This window comes from Macrobrachium rosenbergii, chromosome 4 (genome assembly GCF_040412425.1).
Source record: "Macrobrachium rosenbergii isolate ZJJX-2024 chromosome 4, ASM4041242v1, whole genome shotgun sequence".
Classification (NCBI taxonomy): domain Eukaryota; kingdom Metazoa; phylum Arthropoda; class Malacostraca; order Decapoda; family Palaemonidae; genus Macrobrachium; species Macrobrachium rosenbergii.
Window position 1 is genome coordinate 114,739 of NC_089744.1, and position 21,730 is coordinate 136,468.

Below are 21,730 nucleotides of genomic sequence, written 5' to 3' on the forward strand. Positions count from 1 at the left end.
AACTATGATACAGATGTAATTTCAAATAACATATCAGGCCAAAAATGACTCATGACTCAAACATGAATGTATCACCAGAAAGCATATCCACACTCTATGCCAGCAACTGTGTTGTCCTCTAGTCATTTCAGCATCATTTTAAGTAGGTTGCCTGTCAACAACTGCCTTGCATTTGTGATAGGTTTATAGCTGTCATTTAAATGGTCCATATAACCATGCTACAGAATAATACATAAGCTTGACTAAAGTGCTTACATTTTCCAATGTTATCCAAATACCAAAAACAAATGTAATCTTGGTAAAGGAAAAAACAAAATTGAGAATCTACTTTCACTTTCTTTAATTTCATGACTTACAGTTTGCTTCTGGATCAATCAAAAAGACTAGGAAAACCTTCAAAAGACTAGGAAAACTTTCCTTACCAAGTAAAATACAAAACTGTATATAAAGCAATAAAAATATCAGTTGAGAGGTGGTTTACTCAATTCAATAGTGTCCTTACCTTTTGGAAAAAAAAGTTAAGTGAAAGGTAAGGAGACAGTTTGTTACTAGTGTTTGTAAGTCCCCAAATAATAAAAAATATTCATGCATGGTGTGACCTTATGTTCAATATTAATATTCTCATTCAGTAATCATTATAAATAAAATAAAAAATCAAATTAGTCTAATGATGTTGAGTAAAAATATCTTCTATCATATATTCAAGTTGAACATGTTAGTTCAGCACAAGCAGCTGAATTTTACCTCTGGTAGTGAAATAACTGAATAAGGAAGACTGCACAAATAACAAGCAATGCATAAAAGCTCAAACAGAAAATGTTTTAAAAACAGTAAAAAAAAAAGGGGGGGTTGGAAAAACACAGCCTAAAACCAAGTACTAGTATAAAATCATAAAGGCGAGGATATTAAGTACAAGATAACGGGAAATAAGGATAGTTTAAAAATAAATAACTACTCCAATCCTGAGGAAAAGCCACCATTCCAACCACTGAGAAATAGGAAATAACATATAGCTGTTTTAGCAATTCTTACCTGAAAGAGGAGATACTTGAGGTACAAAATGAGCAAGAAATGGATAAATGTTCCTGAATAAGCAAGGAGCAAAGTTAGGAGAGACATTTGAACAATGGTCTCATAACAAGTGTAACTGGTAAAGTGCTGGCAAACTTAGAGCAAATTTAAAAAAGAAAATGGTCAATTAGTGCAGTCAAGTTGAGGGCAAATATAGAAACCTTTTAGAAAAGATCATTCTGTTTCCTCAGTTTCCGTTGTGGAAGCTGTATTAGAAGATGTAGGGGAAGGTACACTGTTGGTACTGGCCATAGTTGTTGAAGTCGTATGGGTTGCTCTGCTGGATGATGAAGTAAAGAAAACTTCAACAAAGTTTTGGTGATCATCTGATGAGCTAGGCTCTGACGAGGGAGTTGATTTGGCTACATCTTCCAGTGAACCTGCTTGTTGGGGGCGACACACACCTGTCACATAATTGAACTTAACATGTATATAGATAAGGTTACCATACTTTTAACTAATTTATTTGTTTAAGCAATTCTAATTGTCTATGCAAAGGTGAAATACATGAAATTATCACTGACCCTCAACTGATAATAACCACCAGATGTGGAGGGATATAAGAACTAATCACTTCATCTTAAGCTTGCTAGTTCATGCAGAGATTTTTATCTATTAAGCAAACTATGTTACATAAAACTACAGAAAAGTCAAATCAATTCAGATTTAGAGACTATTTTATTAAACATAAATTAAAACATTACACTACTATGGTCAAGCTATCAACGCATGAAAAAAGTAAACCACAACTGGAGGGCCTTGTATCATTATTACAAAGGTTTCCTTATCTTATTATCACATCTGTTCTCTGGGTGATATGAAAGATTTTGTAGGCACACTGGTTAAATTAAATAATAATAATAATAATAATAATAATAATAATAATAATAATAATAATAATAATAATAATAATAATAATAATAATAATAATACTGTTGGCAATGATGGAAGTTTTGTTTAGTGGATATGACATATTGTGGATACATGTATAAGGAAATTTTTATTTCTTTGATATTCCCATGATCTCAAATGGCATCATGCAAATTTCACCCCTTGATATTTCTAAAATGTGATCAGTAGTTTAAAAAATAATAATCATGAAAATTTGAACATAACGTAGCACTGGAATGACATCTTGAGTACTTATCAGCTGTTCAAAGAGATTTACTATACAAATTTTTGCTGATTTTTGTTTTTATTTGCAATAACAGGGTAATTATGGCAGTTGGATTTGTAAAAATACCTTTTGCCTTCATATTAGAAGTTTCAAATTTAATCATTTTAACTGGTGATACTACAGACAATTCTACTGAATGTTTTGGTAAAGATAACTAATGTCCTTTACTGGATGACAACGAAGCAAATTCTAAACCTGATAAAGATTTGGAGACATTACTATGAATTGTCTAACAAGAACATAACTTCTTATACACAGTATTATAATGTGTCATTTATGACCACATTTAATCACCCAACATAAACTAATATCGACCTGATATGATGTAAATTCAACATTGCAATGGATTTCTTACTGGGGTTGTAGTTGTGGACAGAAATTGCTTGTTGCTTGGATGGCAGACCAGATACTTAGAAGAGTATGCCACTTGCCTACATTCGATGCAGGGTAAAGCAAGAAGTCTTTAAAAAACTGTCAAAGCATGTCAATGATCCTAAGTAATGCAGTAACCCTTTCAAATAAATGCTTCAACATTCCTTATTTGAGAAAATCATAAACAATCAACAATCCAAATACTGTACTGTATTTTATACTTCAGACACATCTGGCAGTAGCAAATGTTAAGGTGGTAGCTAGTGTAACACTGTCCAAAAAAGCAGACAAGATATCATTTGAATGTTTTATGCATGAAATTGTCTTTGTAGCACTTTAGAATAAATAAATTTTAAATTATTTTTGTATACAAACTAATATTTTCATACAGTGTACATAAAGTTTCCATTTAACATTCAAACGGATAAATCACGCTTATGTCAGAGTGAACCAGGAATCATAGGATAAAAAGAGCATCAGCTGTTTTATTATATAAATAGAATTTATATAATAAATTATACTTTATATCCTCTTTATGTATATTAAGAACTGCTGAACAATAACTTAATGTTTTGTTCATGAGAATTTTCTGAGAAAGATATACTAAAATTTTGTATAATGTTAATTTTATGAATAAATAGCTATAAATACAAAACTAAGCAGTCCCCGACTTATGGCACGAGTTCCATTAAAGCGGCATACCGTAAATCGATTTCCGCCGTAGATCAGTGGTTATTAATTAATAGGGGCCGTAACTAGATACCTATTCTTGTTGTTAGTGACATTAACGGCACCATAACAAGATACCTATTCTTGATAAATGTATCTGAAAAAGCATCGTAAGATTGGAATGCCGTAAGTCAGTGCTGCTGTAACTCGGAGACACCCTGTTAGATTGGCTGAAGCAATCACATTCGCCAGTGGAAATGGAATGAACTTTTAAAAGTTCATGTTTGCTATTCAACTGCTTAAAAAAAAATTAGAATGCACAAATTACTTTATTATTCTCAGGTTATTCAATGTAAAAATAATAGAATGAATAAATTTTTGGCACTGTGCTTTCATTTATTTGGGTAATTTTTTCAGCTATTTTTGGGCAACGAATATTTTTTTTTAGGAATGTTAGAGTTTCAATACTTACATTACAATTTCATGTCTACACCTTTATTTTGATATATAAATATACAAACTTACTACTGAAATAAATACGTCAGCAACTAAAAACAAAAAATTTTAAATGTTTTACGGCTAAAACAGAAAATCACCACCTTTGGGACATTACGGGTTAAAGTGCATTTTTTATTTATAATATTTTTGCTTTACAATAGGTTTATCAAAACATAAACCTGTTGGAACTCTGGGTGTATCTGTATTTCAAATATATGCAATCTATAAAATAACTAAATACACACAGGAAATATGCCTCCTTCAACATATATATTATGAATTAAATGCAATAATGCCCTCCTTCAACATATATATTATGAATTAAATGCAATAATGCCAAGGTAAAGAAAAGGGTTTGTCAAATAAATTATAATCACATGATAGAAAAAAAAAAGTCCATAACTGCCAACAGCCTTTAGTAAAAAGAAATTTTAAAAATATCAAAAAGAAGACATATGCAACATTACAACTAAAATAATACTTATATAAAAACACACAAAACAGAGCGCATATAACCGAAAATTGATGTTAGTACCATGAAAAATAACACATCAAAAATTAGTTACAACAAACCTTCTTGACTTGAAGTAGCCTTATTGCTGGAGAGTTCTGAGGAAGACACTGCACCTTCTTCCTCCTCCTCCTGATCTTCCGCTGAACTACTACTGGAAGATTCTGGAAGCAAATAAAATTTCTCAAAAAACTATTTAATCCTTACCTTGACCGTCTCTAGAGCAAACTGATACAGAATGGTTATCTTTACAATTAGGTCTCCGATGTATACTTTGCACACAAACACACAAAAACACAAATTCTCTGCATGCAATAGACTGGCTTAGTAAATAAAACTCAAAAATATGACTTTCTTATGCTGACTTACTGTTGATATCAGTTCTTCCACTACTACAGTAAAATAGTGTAGAATTAAGGCAACAAATTCAAATTTAAGTTTCAACAGCTTAATATAATTTTTTATATATTCCTATAAAATTACTGTATTCGAGTACATTACAGTGCAAGTACACCCACCACAAACATACTGAGACAATAAAATAAATATGATGGGTATTACATGCAGAGCAATCTTTATATGAAAGTCCTTACCTCCCTTCAGCTGAGTATTTGAAATAATATATGACTACATTTTTACATACAATCTTTTCAAAGATACGGGAGAAAATACAAACCTTTCTTGCTGGGCTACAATAGCTTCCAAAGGAACACTCAAACACAAGCAATACACTCACTTGTATGAATCATGTACATGCAGTCCCCAGCTAACGACGGGGGGTTCCGTTCCCGGCCAGGCACCGATAACCGAAATTCGTTAGCCGGAACATCACAATAATTATGGTAATAAATGGCATTTACAACATCATAAGCGATGACTGGTGGCAGTGAACTACTTACTGACACCGATAAACTACTTAACAGCACCGAAAATCGCTTACCAATGCCAATAAACCGCCTACTGACGCCAATAAACTACTATCAACGCCGAAAATTGCTTACCGCACCAAAATTTGCTTACCAGCACCAAAAATCTGGTTAACGATGACATTAACCAAGCATAGTAAAACCGAAACGCCGTTAACCGATAAAACTGACAAGCGGGGACCCCCTGTATAACTGCAAAAATCTTACTTGTTTTCACAAATAATGCTATTCTATGACAGATATATTACTTACAGATAAAAACCAATGACAACTTTCAATTTACTATAAAATGTTAATAATAGATTCTACTTGTAGCTCTGCTGGTATATTTCATTCACCAACCAAGTTAAAATGATTATACCTGTACATACCTTACTACATAAACATCAGATTTATAAAAAAATATTCTAATTAAACACATAAATGAAGCTTAATGTTTTGCAGAAAGTGTATCACTACCTTACTAGGGTCTATTAATGTTTGACAGTGAACACCAAGAATTTGCATAAGAAAAACCACTCTGTTATACCCTTAAGGAATGAATGTACCAATAGAATAGATGCATAAGCTATGAAAAGAAAAATAGGCTTTCCAGAAAGCTTCCTTATGTTTGAATGGAAATAAAAACCATTGTCATTACTAGAACAGAACACCTACTGAGGAATGACTCAGTGACTGAGCAATAACAACTTGAACATGGATGATGGGATCAGGGAATAAGTGCAAAGGATCTAAATCTAGCCAAGACCTATTTCTAGCTACTTCTGATAGGTAATGCAATGAAATAAGTGTTAGAATAATCAACTATGCGTTAAAGAACAGCTTACTTAACTACTCATAAGATCACCATCAAAGGACCAACTTTAAATGCAACAAGGTACAGTATTTGTAAATGAAATTCTTGACATAAAAGGATGCTAGAGTACCTTGATGCTACTGACACTGTGCTGCATACAATGTGCATGTCAAATGGCCTACTGTGGATGGTTCTACATTACTATCTTCCTTTTTATTGTTCATCCACTGGTGTGGCTCTTAACTCTGTCTTGTGGCTGAATCATACAGTAATAAATGCCTTTATTTCTGAACTTAAGATACAAAAAAGGCCCTGTAGTAAGAGTAAAATATCAGGATAATTTCTCAATGATCCTTGGCCATGTAGATAGAATTGTTCAAAGCTTCAAAATGGCATTTATAAGCTTGCTGCAGTATCTTAAGAGAATATCTATGTCAAAAAGGTTATCTTCAGGCCATTTCATATTACTGCTGTAAATACTTGTTTCTTATATAACACATACTTTGCTAGTAAAAAGTACATTTGTTTTTAGAGCTTTGAGACAGTATTACTAACCTTAAATCTCAAACTAATAGCTATGCTGAAAGTGTAAATATCTTTCTTACTATAATTTACTATTTTGGACATTGTGTTTGTTTTTACTGCACAAAGCATGTGTTATTACTTATATTACCTCCCTTCCTGTGCATTATATGAACATAATTTGCACATAGGTCCTGGTGTTAGTGTTTCCAGGCTTGTCTATATCAGCAGCTGACAGAACTACTGGTCACTATGTGTCTCCTGTTTGATGTCAGGCCATTCTTAGATTGGATGGAGAGGTTGAAATGGTGCTTTGGTACCTGGAAGCAAGGAAACCATCCCCATAGGAAGACAACAACCCAAGTGAATGTTAGTTAGTTGTCAGTTCCACCTGCTTCAGTTGGAAAAGAATAAGTGGAAACAGTGTCTGCAATCCTTTTTCCTCCAAGTGTAAGGCATCCAATAATGGAGTGAACATCAGGTGTGCTTAGTGACACTGAGAGAAAAATACACACCAAGCAGAGCTGAGCATGGGGCTGAAAGCACAGCCATACCATCACACCAAGAGGAAAGTTTGTCAATCATGCTATACCATCTGTCTTCAATGAAGAGATTGTCAAATGATGAAAGTTTCCAAAAGCTACCAAAGCTGAAGACCTGTTGAGCCCTTAAAAAGCCCTCGTGGGACATCTCTTGTATCATCTAGTTCTCTTAAACAGTCTATCAATTCTTGTAAGAACAAGCATACCACCTTGGGTGAAATTATAGGTCCCTGTCTAGATCACCTCATCTCCATCACCACCTTTAATCTGTAGTTTTGTATTCTAGATCACCTCATCTCCATCACCACCTTTAATCTGTAGTTTTGTATTATGTGTTAACTTTCCAAGACCCCTTCCTAATGTTTGTCACTGTTAGAAAATGATTGGTGATGTCCACTTTGAAGCTGATGGCAAAGAAAAAGAATACAAAACATCTCAGGCCAGGCCACAGTACCCAAGGGTGAACCTCTTGCTTAGGAGAACATCTGACATCCTGTAAAATACCTTGAGCTCCAAGTCTGGGAAAGAGAGACTTGTAAAACCAATGATTTAAACAAAAATCAAAGAAAAGGAGGGGCCTTCACTTAGAAACTGATTTGAGCTCTGTCATCAAGGCTGACTTTCTCAGTTCTGCTATCCAACCAAACAAGATCATGCAGTCTCAAACAAGGTTCATGTTGGCAGAGATCTTCCAGCTTGGTCAACAGTCCTCTATAAAAAGTCATCATGATAGACACTCCTATTAATACCTTCAAATCTTACTCTATGACCTGAAAGACTGAACCAGACTTGAGAGTCTGGTATGTGTTGTTAGTTCCTTTCCTACTCCAAGTGAGAGATGACCAAATAGCAAATGTCAACCAACTTCAAAAGCATTTAGTCACTTTCATTAAATGTTTCTCAAAAGTAGGATGTGATTCAAACGTTACATCTAGAATAGTTAAAGTTTCAGACTCATTCAGCAGAGTCCCATCCACCTGGAGGGGAGGATGAGGTGGAAAATCTGTACGAGATCTACTAATCAATAATGTTTTCATTTTACTAAGGGAGGATGAGGTGGAAAATCTGTACGAGATCTACTAATCAATAATGTTTTCATTTTACTAGAGTTCAGTCTCATACCCCACTGACTGTACACCATTCCACTCCATGTCATGATTGAGACTATGGGCAGCTTCATTTCTTATATATATAAATGGAGACTACCACACCCACAAGTGTTGCATCATTGGCATACTGAACAATCTTGCTTTCCAGGCCAACAACCATATGACTTGTATACATTAAAAATAACAAGTGGACCAAGAACACTACCCTATGGAACTCCAGACAGAATAGGTCTTGATTTGCTAAAGATCCCATCAACAGCAACCTGTGAGGAAATCTTGAAGTAATCCTAAAACATATCCACCCACTCCAAGATTCTGAAGTTTATAAATAAGTGCCTTGTGATTTACTAAACTGAAAGCAGCGCTAAAATCTATTTGAATTACTCTGCACTCAAAACCTTTACCAACATTCTCTTACAAATGGCATGTAAAATCTAAAAGAGCATTGCAGGTACCCAACTGCATCCTATATGCATATTATATAAGTTTTTCTGCAACTTTGGAGAGCACAGGGAGAAAAGAAATTGGTCTGTAGTTACAGCTGTCTGCAGATATACCATTCTTTGGAACAGGCACTGTATTGCTAAGCTTGCACACATCCACAAAGATACTACATTGGCATAAAAATCTATAGTCTACTATTCTTGTGAGACAACACACTAGAAACATTTTTAAAAACAAAAGGAAGGAACCATCAGGATCTTCTCCACCCCAGCTACCAAGATTATCAAGAATTTTCTTAACATTCCTTGAGCGAAATGCATATTTTGTAATGGGTTCAGGATGACAAGTATTAGGGAGAGGGACATCCTAGGCTGACTGCTTAGTTTCAAAACTTCGATGAAGCAATTCAGCCTTTTCCTTAGGACCAGTAATCAACCTAACATTGTCTGTTAGTAGTGGAGGAAGTGAAGATGAGCCTGACCCAAAGATAGATGATGTCAATTTGGTAAACCACAGATGAGGCTGAGCAATTCCTTCAAGTTTACGCTTTCAGGAATTATCGCAATTTCTCTCACCAATATGATACATCTATTCGTAGCACATTGAGAATCTACAAAAATGGTATAATTTTCATGCGAATGATTTCATCTCCATGTGTTGCATTTGGTCTGTTTGTCATGGTAAGCTCTTCTACATGTATCACCAAGCCATGGCTGGTCATTTGTCCTGAATTTCATGACCTTTCTAGGGACATACCTTACTAAAATAGTCATTAACATTTCATTTAACTTCTTGGGATCTGGATCTGATATAGCATCTAAAATATTAAGTGCCTGACATGCTTCAATAATGTGATCCCAACTGGCTCCAGATTTCAGCCAGACCATTTTTCCAATGGTGGAATTAGGAATATGCTGATTGACAGATAAGTCCATCTGAATGCCACAATGTTTTTATATACTCACAGACCTTGGACTTGACAATAGCAGGAAAATCTGTGAATATCAGGTCTAATCTATTACCAGAAATATGGGTGGGTTCCTCAATTAGCTGGACAAAATCAGAGGATACACAGAGCTGAAGAGCAGACCTGCCATGTTGATCTGTGGAATTTGAATTAAGCCATTAGCTGTGCTTTGCATTGCAATCTCCTCAAATAATAAATGAAGCTTTTGAATCCAGTGACTGAGCCATACCAATCCTCTCCAACAGACAGCAATATATAGAATTGTCGATATCTGGATTGCCGTAAACAGCAAATACATATACTGTACATTGTAGAACTTACTGAAAAAACAGGAAAGTAAACAAAAAAGAGGAAAAATGCTGACTGTACCCTCTAGCAAGGGAACTCAAACCCAAGAAGGTGGAAGAGCACAGTACAATGGCTAAGGCACAGTCAAAGGTTAAAGAACAAGGTTTGTACTCAGAGTATCCTTCTCTTAGAAGGGTTGCCTACCAAGGTTGAAGGGTCCCTTCCACCTCTTGGTTTGATTTCAGAGTGTCCTCCTGGAAGAGCTGCCTGCCAAGGATAAAGTCTCTTCTACCCTATCTCATGTAAGCAAGGACGTCACACCCTGAAGTGAATGTTGCTAAAGAAAAGCTACATTAACCCACTACCCCCTGTAAAGGTTTTAAAGTTGTAACTGGACGAGGACTTCGCAGTTGCACAGTGAAACAATTGTTAGAAGAGGGTGGAAAGTAAGATGGAAGAAAAATATGAACGGAGGTATAGTAAAAGGAATGAAGGGTTGCAGCTAGGGACCGAAGGAATGCAGCAAAGAACCTTACGTAATGCCTACAGTGCACTGGGTGAGGTGCACTGATGGCACTACCCCTTCAAGGATAACAACATTCTGGGAATCCTGAAACAAGCTGCAAACAACTCACCACACACAAATAACTATAACTAGCTGGTAAGGACCTAAGATCCAGGAACGCATGGTCAGGATTGATGCTTGCAAACTCTGTTAACTACAACTACTGAAAATCTTTTTCTAGGGGACTGATATGTCTATGGTTTTGTGGACCACAAAACTGACATTTTTATGATAAAATAGTTTTTATAAAAACTTACCAAGTAACTACATAGCTATTAGTTTCTAACTATCGTGACAGCTTAAATTTGAAATTCGGGGTAGTGCTCTACCGTTTTGGTGTAAGTGACTCGACCCCGCCCACTTTCCGGGAAGGATAGGTACAACACAGCTGAAGAGCTCAATTCATTTGCGCCCTATGTTCATGAGAGGGGAGGAGAAAGGCTCCGGCCATATAGTTTTATCATAAAAATGTTGTTTTTATATAAGTAACTTACCAACTATATAGCTGAATCCCACACTGAAAGGAGTTGGGATACATGGACATATACTACTCAAAAACACTTAGTAATGGAGATGAATTTGGAATAGAAAAGTAGCTAGCATTAGTCAAATGCTTGTTGTAACCATACCTGGTGAGAGAACTACAGCAGGAAGATACTGCCTTTGGTCGGTGCTCATCTCGACCCAAGGCATGGCAGTAAAACCAAGTGGCACCTCTACTTCAGTGGGTGCTTTGCAGCCGAGGAGTACTCTGATGGCTGCCAAAGCATTACAATAAAAACAAAAGTCCTTGCCCAGGGTGCAGTACCATGAAAAACAGCCAGATAACTAATTACCCACACACCACATAAAAAATCAATCAACCATTGCCCATACATTAAAATACACAATGATTGGTGGGTACTCCAGGTACACAGTACCCCCCAAGCTTCCCATAACTTGACAACCTATATCAAGGAGTGGAGACAGCGGAATAGAATGCCTCCTATCCTTCTTCCCCCAATACCATGCCAGCCACAGATAACGGACCTAAGGTACTGCAGTTATCATATACTGTTTCTACACCACGTAAAAAAAAATTGGCAAACACTGATTTGTACCTCCAAAAAGTTAACTGTGTGATCATGGAAAGAGATAAGTTGTGTTTGAAGGCCAGCGAAGTGGCTACTGCCCTAATTTCGTGGGCTTTGACATTACAAATAGGAAAATCCTCTTCTCAAGTTTTCGAGTGAGACTCAGAGATTACATCCCTCAAGAAAAACGCCAAAGCATTCTTGGACAGCAGACGAGAAGGATCCTTGACTGAGCACCACAGGTTAGAAGAAGTACCTCTGATTCTCTTAGTTCTCTCAAGGTAAAGAATGTTTTAACGCCCTTACCGGACAAAGGGCTCTCTCTTGGTCCGTTGGTCCAAGGATGTTGGTCAAACTTTTGATCGTGAATGAACGGGGCCAGGGATTAGATGGAGTTTCATTCATCGCTGAGACACCCATAGTGAATGAGCAGACTGCGTCTCCTTGCTCAAAACCCACTTCTTGTTCAAGGCCTGCAGTTCACTAATCCTCTTAGCCGTAGTCAAGGCTACTAGAAAGACGGTCTTCCTACTTAGATCAAGGGGTGAGGATTGAAGAGGCTCGAATGGAGGGCCCAAAGCCATCCTAGAATGACATCTAGATTCCAAGACACCAAAGCTGTCTTTTTCTGTTTTGAAGTGTCTAAAGACTTAATTAAGGTCACTGATGTCTTTATCAGCAAACAAGTCTAATCCTCTATGCCTAAACACTGAGTTTAGCATAGCTCTGTAGCCCTTGATTGTGGGTGCATCCGTGAATGGACGAGTTTCCCGCGAATAATTTATAGATAGATTCCACAGAAAATTCTGCAAATCACTGAGTCCACAAACTGTGAGAACACGAATATCAGGGGTTTACTGTACCTCCTCTTCGACAGGCAAGAAGGAGGGGCACAAAATACAGCTTTGCCCAAATCTCTCTTTTCTGTCAGCCAATTCTCAATAACTAACAGGGCTTTCTATGATGAGGAAGACAGGACCATCTTGGGTAGCCTGGAGGATTCCGCAGGCTGTCTCATCATGAACGCCGAACTCAAGAGACAACAGGATCACTGGGGAAAAGAAAGTCAGATGGGCAGAACAGGAAGTACTTTAAGAGAGAAGCATAGGCTGAAGAAGGCTGTTCCTGTTCAATGTCTCCTTCTTCAGATGAAATAGAAGTGCCTAAGTCCGCAGGCTCCTGAATCGCTGTTGGCTTCTGCAGAAGATCCAGAATACTGTCCAGGCGATGCTGGATGGGTTCCAATGAAGGATCCTGAACAGTATGCAAATACTCTGCGCCCGACTGGAGAGGTGGCTTCTGGTGCCCTTCAGTGTGGCGCCAGATGCCTGGTAGAAGCTGGTGCCAAGCTGGAAAGTGAGCTGACTAACACTGGAGTACATGCGTGCACTTGTGAACACTCAAACACTGCATGCCTAAACACTGCGCTATCAGATCCCGCTGGGTGCTCAGATCCCACTGATTGCTCAGATCGCACTGGGCGCTCAAATCCCTCAGATCCCACTGGATGCTTGGATCCCTTGGATCCCTCAGATCCCACTGGTGCCCTGATCCCTCAGATCCCAATGGATGCTCGGATGCCACCAGGCGCTTGGAACGTTTCTTAGAAGCCCGTTTGGGCGCTATACACTGGCGCTCTGTCACTGAAACAGCAGGAGACAAACGACTGGGGTTGTCCCACAGCTACATGAAGGTTCGGGACTAACTTCCTGATCTCTGGTCCACTTACACAGTGGCCTGAATGCACTCGTAAATGCCAACTGCGCCCCTTACTCACACTGGAATCCGAATCACTGGATGATAAAGCATGCACTGAAAGCTGGACACCTTTCCAGTGGCTGTCCACTGAGTCCTGAGATCTGTGCAACAGGCTCATCCAAGGGGGCAACTACCCATGGGCAAACCCCATCGACTTCCCTTGGACCTCCGGTTTGCCTCCTCCCAGGTTTAGGGGAGTTTGACAGGGTCCTTCGTCTAGGAGCATTGGTAGGAGGAGTAGTCACCTCCTCCACTGACACTCATTTTGTCCATAAGACCTCTTACAGAAGCCCCGATTTGGGCTACAGTATTAACTAAAAAACTAAACTTATGGTCTATCCTGGCTTCCAGACTGGCAATGGCACTGGAATCGGAAGGCTGGGAGCTAGGTAACGGAGTTGCTGGAAAAGTAGGAAGGCTGGTGATAGGGGAAAAGGCAGTCACAGGTATAGAAGGAGCAGGTTTATTAAGAGAACCTTGGTTAGCAGAAGCCCTAGCTTCAGCTCTAGCGGCTGCCTTCCGCTGCCTATTTCTCTCAAGCTTGTCCAAGTAATTAGTCAGTCTTCCACTTCCCTTGATCCCAGTCCCTACATTTGTCACACATAAGATCAGAAGAGCAAATTTGCCCTCTACAGTAAAATGACAACAAATGGTATGAGAGTCATATCTGACTGGGGGAAGTCTGGTATTGCAGCCCTTGCTGCAAAACCAAACACTAGAAGAACTAGAGTCAGACATAATAAAAGTCACAATCCGGTAAAGTCAACTATATAAGCTAATATAATTTGCGTGAATGCTACCAAAGCAAATACTTCACCAAAGATGGCGAGAGCCACAACCATCCGGTGAAACAAAATCCAAAAAAAAGCTGCTGAAATAACCGATGATCAGTAGCTGAGCGGCAGAAATGAATTGAGCTCTTCAGCTGTGCTGTAGCTATCCTTCCCCAAAAGTGGGCGGGATTGAGTTACCTACACCAAAACAATAGAACGCTACCACGAATTTCAAATTTAAGCTGTCATGATAGAAACTAATAGCTAAGTAGTTACTTAGTACGTTACTTAAATAAAAATAAATCTCAAACCCCAAGAAAACTTACACAGCCCACCATAAACACAATAAAAAGAGTGCTCAAAACATCAGGTGTTAATTCCTTGAAAACTTAACTTCCAATCATCTTCCTCCAAAGTTATGTCAAACAAGATGAAAGCAATGAGTCTTTAAAGTAAAAGGATGCACAATAAGCAATCACACGCTTCTGAGTTGAAAAGAATAGAAGAAAAGTAATCTGAGCATAGTTTACAAATATATCTGCAGCTACAGCCAACTGGTCAGCCATATTTTATTTTCCTATTTTCCTCTTTATTACTTCTACATTATTACAGCCTGTAGTGGAACATACAATGCACTCGCAGGCACTGTCACCTACAAGAATATCTCGCATAAATTCTTGGATCATCTGCCCTATGAGATAATGTTCTAGACCCTAGTAGGACAATGGTAGGTAATGTTAAATGAACACACTATACATAAAAAACTGTGCATTATACCATGCGTCAATGCATTACAATTTCTTAAACTTAACAGTTGTACAATTAAGATATTCATTTTATAGAACCAGTTGTCTTTCATGTCTACGACATGTCAAGAGCTGAATAAAAAATAAAAAGGTATACAGTGCTTAAATATCACTGCCCTATATCATATACAAAACAGCAAATAAAATTCAGTTTGAAAGTGACCACTTCATTGATGTGAACAAAATCTGAATTAAAAACTTTGGCTACTGAAATGCTGAAAGTTACTAATGTTTATGTTTAGCTTTCTCAATTTATGGACAACTCACAAATTACTTGAAGCTTGCAATACTGCAAACAAAGTTAAGAACAGCACATGCATATTGCGCACAATGAGGATGAATATTTAAACACTCCAGTTAGTAATGAACTGCTTCTCCATTCAAGAACACATGAGTTAATATTTGCTAAAGTTAACTATCTTAAAATTAAGCAGCACTTAAAATTACTCTAAACTAACCTTCTTCCTCTGCACCACCCTCTTCCTCCTCCTCCTCCTCCTCATCTTCTCCAGATGATGAATCTTGCTCCTCTTGTTCTTCTTCCTCATCATCCTCTTCCTCTTCCTCCTCCTCCTCTTGGTCTTCTGACGCTGGTATTGGAGGAGGAAGCTGTGGAGTAATGGTTTCCAGTCTAGGGGCAAAGGGACGTTGCTTGCGAGCAGGATTCCAGTAGAAGCAATATGCACACCTGAAGGCTGTTAAAAGTTTATATAGCAAGTAATTCTAATTTACCAGAATGCACTATGAAAAATACAATGATGACAGTTGTTACTTAAAATCAAATAAGAAATATTTCATATCTCTGAAAATTACAGTATAGTAATAAAATCATCCAAAAAAATTAAGACTGTAATGCTACAGTTTCCATGACCTATATCCCTTTTAGAATCTTTCTCACACACAATTAGTATTACAGAAATGATCTATTACTGCCGTCTATTACCATTATTACCCTTTCCAGATACACAAATTGCAATAACTTATATTTTTAATATACACAACTTACACAAACTTAAATTTGAAACCCTATACATAGTAGACATTAGTAAATAAACCAAATACAGAATACAAGAAGTCTCCGGTTTACGACAAAAGTTCAGTTCTGATGCCTCATCGTAAGGCGAAAATTGTCAAAACCCGAAATCACCGAAAATCGTAAGAAAACCTTAGTTTTAATCCTTTGAGTATCCTTTGGGTGTCTTTAAAACAACATAACCTGCATTTTTTACCATTCTGCTGTTCTGGAGCCAGAGAGAGAGAGAGAGAGAGAGAGAGAGAGAGAGAGAGAGAGAGAGAGAGAGAGAGAGAGAGAGAGAGAGAGAGAGAGAGAGAGAGAGAGAGACCACTACGACTTATACATTCAGCCACTCTTGTGCTGGCAGGGGCAAGAGAGAGTTTATCTTATCTCTTTAATCTCTCGAGGAATGTTAATCCATTTCTCTTTACAGCAACTGACAACAAAAAAATTTAATATGTTTGTTTTTTTTCTTCCAAAGATGTAGTACTACCTTTACTACACATTTTTAAAACACTATGAACACACACACACACAAAACAGTGTGCATATGTGTTAATACCAACTGGTTAAAGAGACTCTAACTAACAGTACCTTTTCCTGAGAGAGAGAGAGAGAGAGAGAGAGAGAGAGAGAGAGAGAGAGAGAGAGAGAGAGAGAGAGAGAGAGAGAGAGAGAGAGAGAGAGAGCTGAACTAAGTGTCTATTTAAGAGAGAGAAGGGCTGAACTAAGTATCTATTTAAGAGAGAGAAGGGCTGAACTAAGTATCTATTTAAGAGAGAGAAGGGCTGAACTAAGTATCTACAGTATATATCTATCTATCCATTTCCCACATTCTACCCTTTGGCAAAAGAGAGAGAGAGAGAGAGAGAGAGAGAGAGAGAGAGAGAGAGAGAGAGAGAGAGAGAGAGAGAGAGAGAGAGAGAGAGAGAGAAATTGATCTTCTACCCTTGGTCAGAAATGTCAAATAATTTTACATATTTGACAGTTACACCCTCTCCCTTCACTCTGAAGCTTTCAGTAAAAGATTGGGGGATGATATTTGTTTGTTTAAAAATTGAAATAATTTACTTTAGGAATGCACAGATGTTGTAATTACAGTATATTATTATTATTATTATTATTACTATTGTTCAGTCATTAATCTTGTTATATTTTAAAATTATTACTTATGAGGTAAATCATTTATTTATCATCTCCCACAAATTTATTAAAAAAAATTCTTGTGCTGCCATTCTCTCTCTCTCTCTCTCATCCCAAGGGAGAGAAAAAAAATATTACTCACCCTCCTTTTAGTGTATGCAAAGCCCTTGAGGTATAAGCTTTGTGGTTGGTTAAAATCCCACCCTTCCTGCCACAGCACATCGTCAAAAGAGAGAGAGAGAGAGAGAGAGAGAGAGAGAGAGAGAGAGAGAGAGAGAGAGAGAGAGAGAGAGAGAGAGAGAGAGGATTGTCACAAGTTGTTATTGGTTACTTAAGTCCCTCCGGCCAATAGTGCGTCGTCATGGAGAGAGGGGGTTGCTACGAGCTCTGTTATTGACTACTTCTAATCCCTCTAGCCAATATCGTGTCATCATGGAGCCTATGTCAAAGCAATAAAAAAATTGTAACACAACCGATGATGGAATTTTAGTATATTTTTATGGTGATTACAGTAATCCATGTTTCATTAAAGGATATATGCAGGGGGAGAGAGAGAGAGAGAGAGAGAGAGAGAGAGAGAGAGAGAGAGAGAGAGAGAGAGAGAGAGAGAGAGAGAGAGAGAGAGAGAGATATGGGCAGTTGACCCTACTTAAATTTCAAGAGTGAAATTATTAGTGTACATTGGTAAGCTGTTTTGTGATTTCAAAGGATTTTAATTAAAAATTTTATTGATACCTTGCTGTGGTTACCTTAATATTAATATTTGAAATTTAGTAAATCTTTTTTATCATTAAAAATGTATTTAGTCATGAAAATAAAATAAAAATCAATAATCAGTGAGTACTGCTCGATGAAAAAATCCGCAAATGTGAATTTTCTTCCAACATATGTGTTGGACCGAGTTGTCCGAAATACTATTGAGAATCATAAGAAAACCTTACTTTTAATCCTTTGGGTGTCTTGAAAACAACATATCCTACATTTTCATTGAGTTTTCATAAAAATACCTCCAAATATTGACCATTCTGCCATTTTTTATGCATATTTCTTCCATTCGGATCGGCGTCAGACTGGCGTCATCCGAAATACCGTCAAAAAACCTTAAGAAAAATTACAAACTTATTAAAGTACTTTGTATTTTTCATAACTAACAAACCTGAGGTCTTAACATTAGGATAAACTTCTAGCGCCACCTGGAATCCGGTAAAATCAAGAAAATTGTATATGCAAGGGACTAGTGGCATCTGTCCTTAGTCACAAGTCATGTGGGACCACCCACACACAAGCAGCACTCCATGGTTCCATCAGTTATTCTTCCAACCCAGGTTAAGCAGTCAGAGGGGTGGCTACAGGTGGACCTTAAATGATAAGACCTCAAGTCGGTTTCAACATTGAGACTTACTCTTTGGTGGGAAGTAAGTAAAATAACCAACTGGAGGTTTGCCACACCCAGTCATTCTTTTCAATAAGAGAATTCTAAGAAACATGACCTTTATTTCTGAACCTCAGATATATGTATACCTTGGGTTCAGACTTCAGGGTTTCAATACAATGTCACAGTTCACTGCATATGCAGAAGACAAGAAGCTATCTGTTCTTATAACAAACCAACGTAGCCACTTATGTAGGTTTGTTATCATTCCTCTCTCTCCTTGCTATAGAGAGGCATGTATTGGTACTGAAAGGAACATTACTTTAGCGACTACTCTAACAGTATGGCCACTGCACTCACCTGTATCATGCCAGTCCCAACTCATGACAGAACCCTCTTCTTACTGCCCCCAAGTAAAGAATAAGAAAGAAAAGAGACCACTCATCTCATTCATTTCACTTTCATACTGTCATTTTAGACTAGATACCTCATCTTCAACAATTTGCTGGGCGGAAAAGCAAAAGTCGCTTTGACCTGTTCTCTCTTAGCAGCCAGCCAGGCATGAACTTCTTTGAGAGCTTTCTTCGAGGAGGAGGAAAGAACTAGCCTGGGTAACCTCGTACCTTCTGACGAATGCTTCTTCATGAGGAGGGTAGAAGGTGGAGAAGTAGGCGAAGCAGGTATGAAGAAATCATGGAAATTATCCAGGAGGAAATGCAAAAGAGACGAGTAAGAAGAGGGAACCATCTCCTGAACAATCTCTTCCTCCTCCAAAGAGATAGGAGACAATGATTTATCCTTGGACTCTGGAGCAGAAGAGGATTTCTTCAAAAAACCCATGAGCTCAGTCAACTGGCGCTTGAGTGGGGCTGAAGAATCTTCCTGGACCGATGAGGAAGACAAAATAACAGAAGAAGGTGCATGGGCTCCAGAAGCAGAAGTTGGGAGTTTGGCTGTTGGCGTCTGAAGTTCAGGAGGTGGCGCTGGGCGCTCTTGAGCGGAAGTCTGGTGCGAAACGGTGGGCTCTCGAACGGAAACCTGGTGCGAAACGGCAGGCGCCGGGCACTCATCACCGGTATTCTGGAGCGAGGCGGCAGGCGCTCCTCAGCAGAAGTCTGGCGCGAGTCGGTGGGCACTTGGCACTCGGAAGTAGTCAGGCGCTTAGAATGCTTATAGCGCTCAGGACTGTCTCTGAAGAAATGACGATGATGAGCAGGAGAATCAGGCTAGACTTGAAAACTGCAGGATGGCTGTCGGCTAGTCTCCCTGTGCCTCTTGACAGCCAGGGGAGAAGTCGCTAATATCTGCATGTCTCTTGAGCGGGCGCGAAGAAGTAGAGTAGCGATATGGTTTCTTGTGTGGACTGGAAGATTCCGAATCAGAAGAAAGTTGATGCACAGGAACGCCTTTCCAATGCCGTTTAGTCGAAGCCTGGGAGCACATGACATGCTCGACAGAGGGGGCAACTGCCCATGGGCAAACCCCACCAGCCTCCCTTGGACCTCCGGTATGTCTTCTCCCCGGTGCGGGGGAGCGGGACAGTGACCTTCGTCTAGGAGCACTGGTGAGACGGACAACCACCTCCTCAATATTAAAAAAAATATCTATTACTGTATGTACACAAAAAATATATTAAATCCCATCATCGCTTGTGCGACAATTTTTTTTTATTGTTTTGACGTAGGCTTATGACGATACCGGCTCGGGGGATTAGAAGTAGCCAATAACAGAGCTCGTAGCAAACCCCTTCTCCCCGTGACGATACGCTATTGGCTGGCAGGACTGACAGTAGCCAATAACAACTTGTAACAACCCCCTCATCCCCTTCCCGTCCTCCTTGACGGCATGCTATTGGCAGGAAGGGTGGGATTTTAACCAATCACAAAGCTTGTACCTCACGGGCTTTGCATACACTATAAAGAGGGTGTGTAGTATTTTTTTTTCTCTCTCACCGACGTGAGAGAGAGAATGACTGCATAAGATTTTTCTAACAAATTTGTGGGAGATGACAACTAACTACGTTTGTATGATATATAAATGACTTACCTAATAAGAGCTAATTTTCAAATATTAATAAGATTAAATAATAATAATACAGTATAGTGAAATTACAACATTTATGCATTTTCAAAGCAGACTAAGGGCAGAAGAGTGTGTGTGTGTGTGTGTGTGTCTCTCTCTCTCTCTCTCTCTCTCTCTAAAAGGTAGCATGAGAAATGGATAGATATATTATAAATTGATACTAAGTTCAGCCCTTCACTCTCACAGGAAAAGATACTGCTAATTTGAGTCTCTTTACCTATGCACACTGCGTGTGTGTGTGTGTGTGTGTGTGTGTTTTCATGGTGCTTTAAAAGTGCTTGGTAAAAGTAGTGGTAGCCTACATCTTTGGAAGACAAAGAAAAAACCAATTTTTTGTTGTCAGTCGCAGTAAAGAGAAATGGATTAACATTTCGCAGTAAAGAGAAATGGATTAACATTCCTCGAGAGATTAGAGAGATAAACTAACTCTCTCTCTCTCTCTCTCTCTCTCTCGTGCCAGCACAAGAATGGCTGAATGTAAGTCTTAGCGGTAATTCATTCTCTCTCTCTCTCTCTCTCTCTCTCTGGCTGGAAAAGGGTACTAGTGTTTAAGATGACTTTGAAAAGATATTAATATAATTAATTTCAAAGATTAATACAGTAGTAACAGGATAATAATTTAAGCTATATTTGATGCAGGATGATACTTAAAGTAAAAATGGGAGTAGTTCTGTAAAATTCCAAGTCTCTCTCTCTCTCTCTCTCTCTCTCTCTCTCTCTCTCTCTCTCAAGACTCAATAAAAATGCAGGTTATGTCATTTTCAAGATACTCAAAGGATTAAAAGTAAGGTTTTCTTACAATTTTCAACAATTTTTCCGGTTTACGACGATTTTCGGCTTACGACGCGTCGTTAGAATGGAACCCCCGTCGTAAACCGGGGACTGCCTGTACTTACATTTTTCTCCATTAGGGATTTAATAGCTGACACCATTTCCTTCCTAGATTCGAGGCTGGCAATGGCACTAAGAGCGGAATCATGGAAACCTGGAACAGGAGCAGATGGTAAAGTAAGAGGAGTTAGGACAGGAGGAGGAGGAGGAGGAACTGGAGGAGTGATAGTTCTGTCATCCCCTACATCTTCCAAGGTCACGGATTCTGCATTAGCCCTACTTTCAGCCCTAATGGCTGCTTTCCTCTTCTTATCCCTTCCTAATTTGTCTAGATGAGATTTCAATGTTTTCCATTTCTTATCCTCCCAATCCTGACACTCTATGCAAGTATTATTCTTACTACATTCTTGCCCCCTACAT

General features: G+C 38.4%; 1 protein-coding gene across 1 annotated transcript in view; it reads right to left on the bottom strand.

Annotated features, from left to right (window-relative positions):
- Window positions 1–323: 323 nt before the first annotated feature.
- LOC136836389 (endoplasmic reticulum junction formation protein lunapark-A-like) overlaps window positions 324–21,730 on the bottom strand; it is a 209,044-nt gene continuing 187,637 nt past the window's right edge. The window contains exons 7-10 of the mRNA XM_067100586.1: window positions 21,376–21,638; window positions 15,326–15,590; window positions 4,361–4,462; window positions 324–1,475 (exon numbers count right to left, since the gene is read on the bottom strand). Coding sequence (XP_066956687.1) covers window positions 1,246–1,475; window positions 4,361–4,462; window positions 15,326–15,590; window positions 21,376–21,638 — 860 coding nt within the window. The 3' untranslated portion in view covers window positions 324–1,245. The remainder of the gene's footprint in view (window positions 1,476–4,360; window positions 4,463–15,325; window positions 15,591–21,375; window positions 21,639–21,730) is intronic.